The sequence below is a fragment of the Odocoileus virginianus genome, unplaced genomic scaffold (assembly GCF_023699985.2).
Source record: "Odocoileus virginianus isolate 20LAN1187 ecotype Illinois unplaced genomic scaffold, Ovbor_1.2 Unplaced_Contig_30, whole genome shotgun sequence".
NCBI classification, from domain to species: Eukaryota; Metazoa; Chordata; class Mammalia; order Artiodactyla; family Cervidae; genus Odocoileus; species Odocoileus virginianus.
Genome location: NW_027224347.1, coordinates 949,628 through 953,065, shown reverse-complemented (window position 1 = coordinate 953,065; position 3,438 = coordinate 949,628). Strand labels below are relative to the sequence as shown.

At 37.1% G+C, this 3,438-nt stretch overlaps 1 protein-coding gene across 1 annotated transcript; it reads left to right on the top strand.

Moving 5' to 3' along the window:
• The first annotated feature begins 2,284 nt into the window (after window positions 1–2,284).
• LOC139034157 (olfactory receptor 52B4-like) lies at window positions 2,285–3,229 on the top strand. The gene has a single exon (XM_070464589.1). The coding sequence runs from the start codon at window positions 2,285–2,287 to the stop codon at window positions 3,227–3,229; it is 945 nt and encodes a 314-aa protein (XP_070320690.1).
• The last annotated feature ends 209 nt before the right edge of the window (window positions 3,230–3,438 follow it).

The window sequence follows — 3,438 nt, the reverse complement described above, 5'->3', positions numbered from 1 at the left end:
TTAGGATATTTAGATATTTAGAACATTATTTAACTATTTATTTAGAATATGTAAAATATTATTATTTCTACTTAGAATTTTAGAATATTATTTATTCTATTTAGGATATTATTTTTATTTAGAACAAATAAAATTTAGAATATTATTTAAAATATCATTTTTTAAGAATTTACAATATTATTTTGGAATAGTATTTAAAATATTTAGAATATTTTTATTCTAGATTATTATTTAGAATATTATTATTATAATTTTCAAAGTTTAAATAACTTTAAAAATATAGCACAGTTTGAATTTCAAGTATGTCTCAACTTTGAAGAAATGTATTTATTTTATTCAGTTTAAAAATAAGTTATATGTTAACTTCAAATTACTTGTGCTGACTTAAAATAGAATTCATGTTTGCTAATTCCGTTAAAATGGGAACAGGAAGGCTTGTGAAGTAATACTAACAGTTTATTAATTGAAAAAAGCACATGGGCCCACCTATCCAGGAAGGATGTTGTGGAGAACAGGGTGGTGTGGACAGGGTTGGACAGCTGTCATGAAGTGACCCAACTCTGTAGGTCAGAGAGGGTATTGCTGGAAGGACGGCTCTATGTCTAGATTCCCTGGGGAACTTGTCCCTGAGGGCTTCAGGCAAATGATAAAACCTCAGATCCCTGTTCCCCATCGCTCTGATAGTTCTATTGCGATGGATTCATTGTAGCTCATGAGAACTCCATTTGAAGCAAGTGAGTGAAACTGTATTACTGTGGGGTGAAATTACAGGGGGTGGGAAGGATTGCTATATCTATTTTACATCATAACTAGCTGTTATGAGGCCTAACAGAGGCTGAAAATATTAAGACCTTGGTTTAGTTTGAAACAGACCCAGCTGGAAAGGATAGAGCAGCTGCGTGCTAGAACCACTGATACAGATTCATGAAAAATGAAATTGTGCAATTGTACATATTTTTTTCAGACAGCATACTCAGTGATACCATATTAGTAGTTTGCAACAAGCTGTGGTGGGAATACATAGATCATAGAAATTGGAAAACACTACGAAACAGCTTTGCTTTATTTTATTTGTATGTATGTATGTAATATGTACACATATATGTATTTATTTATTTTGATAAGTCATTTACCAGTACACTACTGGGTCAGAGTTACATTTATGCAATGTTCTAGTAGAATGGAAAGTTCTATAAAGGTGGGGGGAGTGAGGCAAAATCAAACTTGAGGGAATCTTTAGCTCTTATTGTTCCAAAGAGCCCTGAGTACTAACAGAAAAAGTTCTACATTGGCCTGCAGATCCTGACCACTGTGAACATCCAATGTATTTATTTAATTGCTTATTCATGATTTTATTGCCTCGATCTATAATTTCACCCATGCAATATTTGTTATGGGATTTTTTGTTAGGCATTTTGAGGACTATGCTATGTTTCAGAGAGCTCGGTTTTGAAAATGAGCAAAGGAAGTCATGCAAGCCACAGTAAGTTCACAATCAATTGGGGAGATCATCAACAGCTAATCAGATGTACTCCTATCCATGAGATAGATACTCTAATATAAGGCTCCCTGTGAAATCAGGGAAAAGAGTAAATGAAGGGGAGATGTGTTATGCACATGGTGAGAAGTACTCTGAATAGGGCTAATTGTCTTATAACAAAACACAAAGATTGAGTTGACCTCTCAGGATGCTGAAGACATTTAGATCACAACCATGAAAGCCTTCATGAAACCTCTGAAAAGTCTTTTAGAATGATGTTGGATTAGACAGCCAATCACTCCAGTACATGCACGTTTACCTATGAACCATGCCTTATTTTGAGTTCCTTGCTCTATTCTGTGCCTCTCATAAGAAAAGCTTTTTGCCACTCCTTCTTCCTATTGGTATATTATATTATCTTCAAGAGCTACTTCAGATATGTACTTATTCTTTAGAACTTCAAAAATACAGAAAGCATTACTTCTTTTGTGTCACTGTATTAATTTTTTGTACAGCTAACATATTAACTATATATTTCATTTCCTTAGTTATAGAACTGTCTATATTGTTTTTGTGATTAAGATCTCATTTAGAGAACAAGCATCTTCATATCTCTATATAACATCCTTAGATAGCATATCTTCTTCGTCTTTTTATATAGCATAGCTCATGGCATCTTCTGAACAGAATGGGATCAGGAAGGTGCCAAGGTGCTGGTGATATTAAAGAAAATCTTTGAATATAATCTTCATTTTTTTTCTGTCTCCTCACATAGATGGTGGAGTCCCAGTCATCTCATCAAACATGACTGCCTTAAACTACACTGGTGTCAGTCACACAGTCTTCCACTTGCTGGGCATCCCTGGCCTTGAGGACCAGCATGTGTGGATCTCCATCCCCTTCTTCATTTCCTATGTCACCGCCCTGCTTGGGAACAGCCTGCTCATCTTCCTTATTGTCACAAAGCACAGCCTTCATGAACCCATGTACCTCTTCCTCTGCATGCTGGCTGGAGCAGACATCGTCCTCTCCACGTGCATAGTCCCTCAGGCCTTGGCCATCTTCTGGTTCCATGCTGGGGAAATCTCTCTTGATCGTTGCATTACTCAGGTATTCTTCCTCTCTTCCACTTTCATCTATGAGTCAGGGATCTTGTTGGTGATGGCATTTGACCGCTATATTGCCATTTGCCATCCCCTGAGATACACCACTGTACTTACACGTACACTGATTGGGAAAATTGGTGTCACCTTACTTCTGAGAAGTTGTTGTACAGTTTTCCCCGTGATGTTTCTCCTGAAAAGACTAACTTTCTGCAAAAGTAACATCCTCCCAAACACTGCTTGTAAGCATTTTGTCTTGGCCCATCTTTCCTGTGATGACATACGCGTTAACATCTGGTATGAGTTTTTGGTCCTGATGTCAACCTTGGTCATAGATATTGTGCTCATTTTTATTTCTTATGTGCTGATTCTCCGTGCTGTCTTCTACATCCCTTCCCAAGATGCTCGTCACAAAGCTCTCAACACATGTGGCTCCCATGTCTGTGTCATCATCCTCTTCTATGTACCTGGCATCTTCTCAGTCCTTGCTCAGCGATTTGGACATCACATCTCACCCCATATCCATGTCCTCCTGTCCAATGTCTATATTCTGGCTCCACCCATGCTGAACCCCATCATTTATGGGATCAAGACCAAACAAATCAGGGACCAGGTGATTCATGTGTTCTTTACAAAGCAGAAATGAACATGTTGATGGAAACTAACCTTGTGCTGTTCTTAACAATTCTCTCTGTGCATGAGGTGAGTCTTAGTATCAGTCTGCTTTTCTTTTCAGTTTTTTTCATGATTGACATTCACAAAGATTTTCTTCTTTTTATGCCTAGTTCTTTAAAATTTTATACTTATTATGCCTAAAGGAGATGGTTTGATAGCATCACCAGCTCAATGGATGTG

Excerpts from the sequence above, each read along its gene's own strand:
- LOC139034157 (XM_070464589.1), top strand. The coding sequence starts at position 2,285 with ATGACTGCCTTAAACTACACTGGTGTCAGTCACACAGTCTTCCACTTG.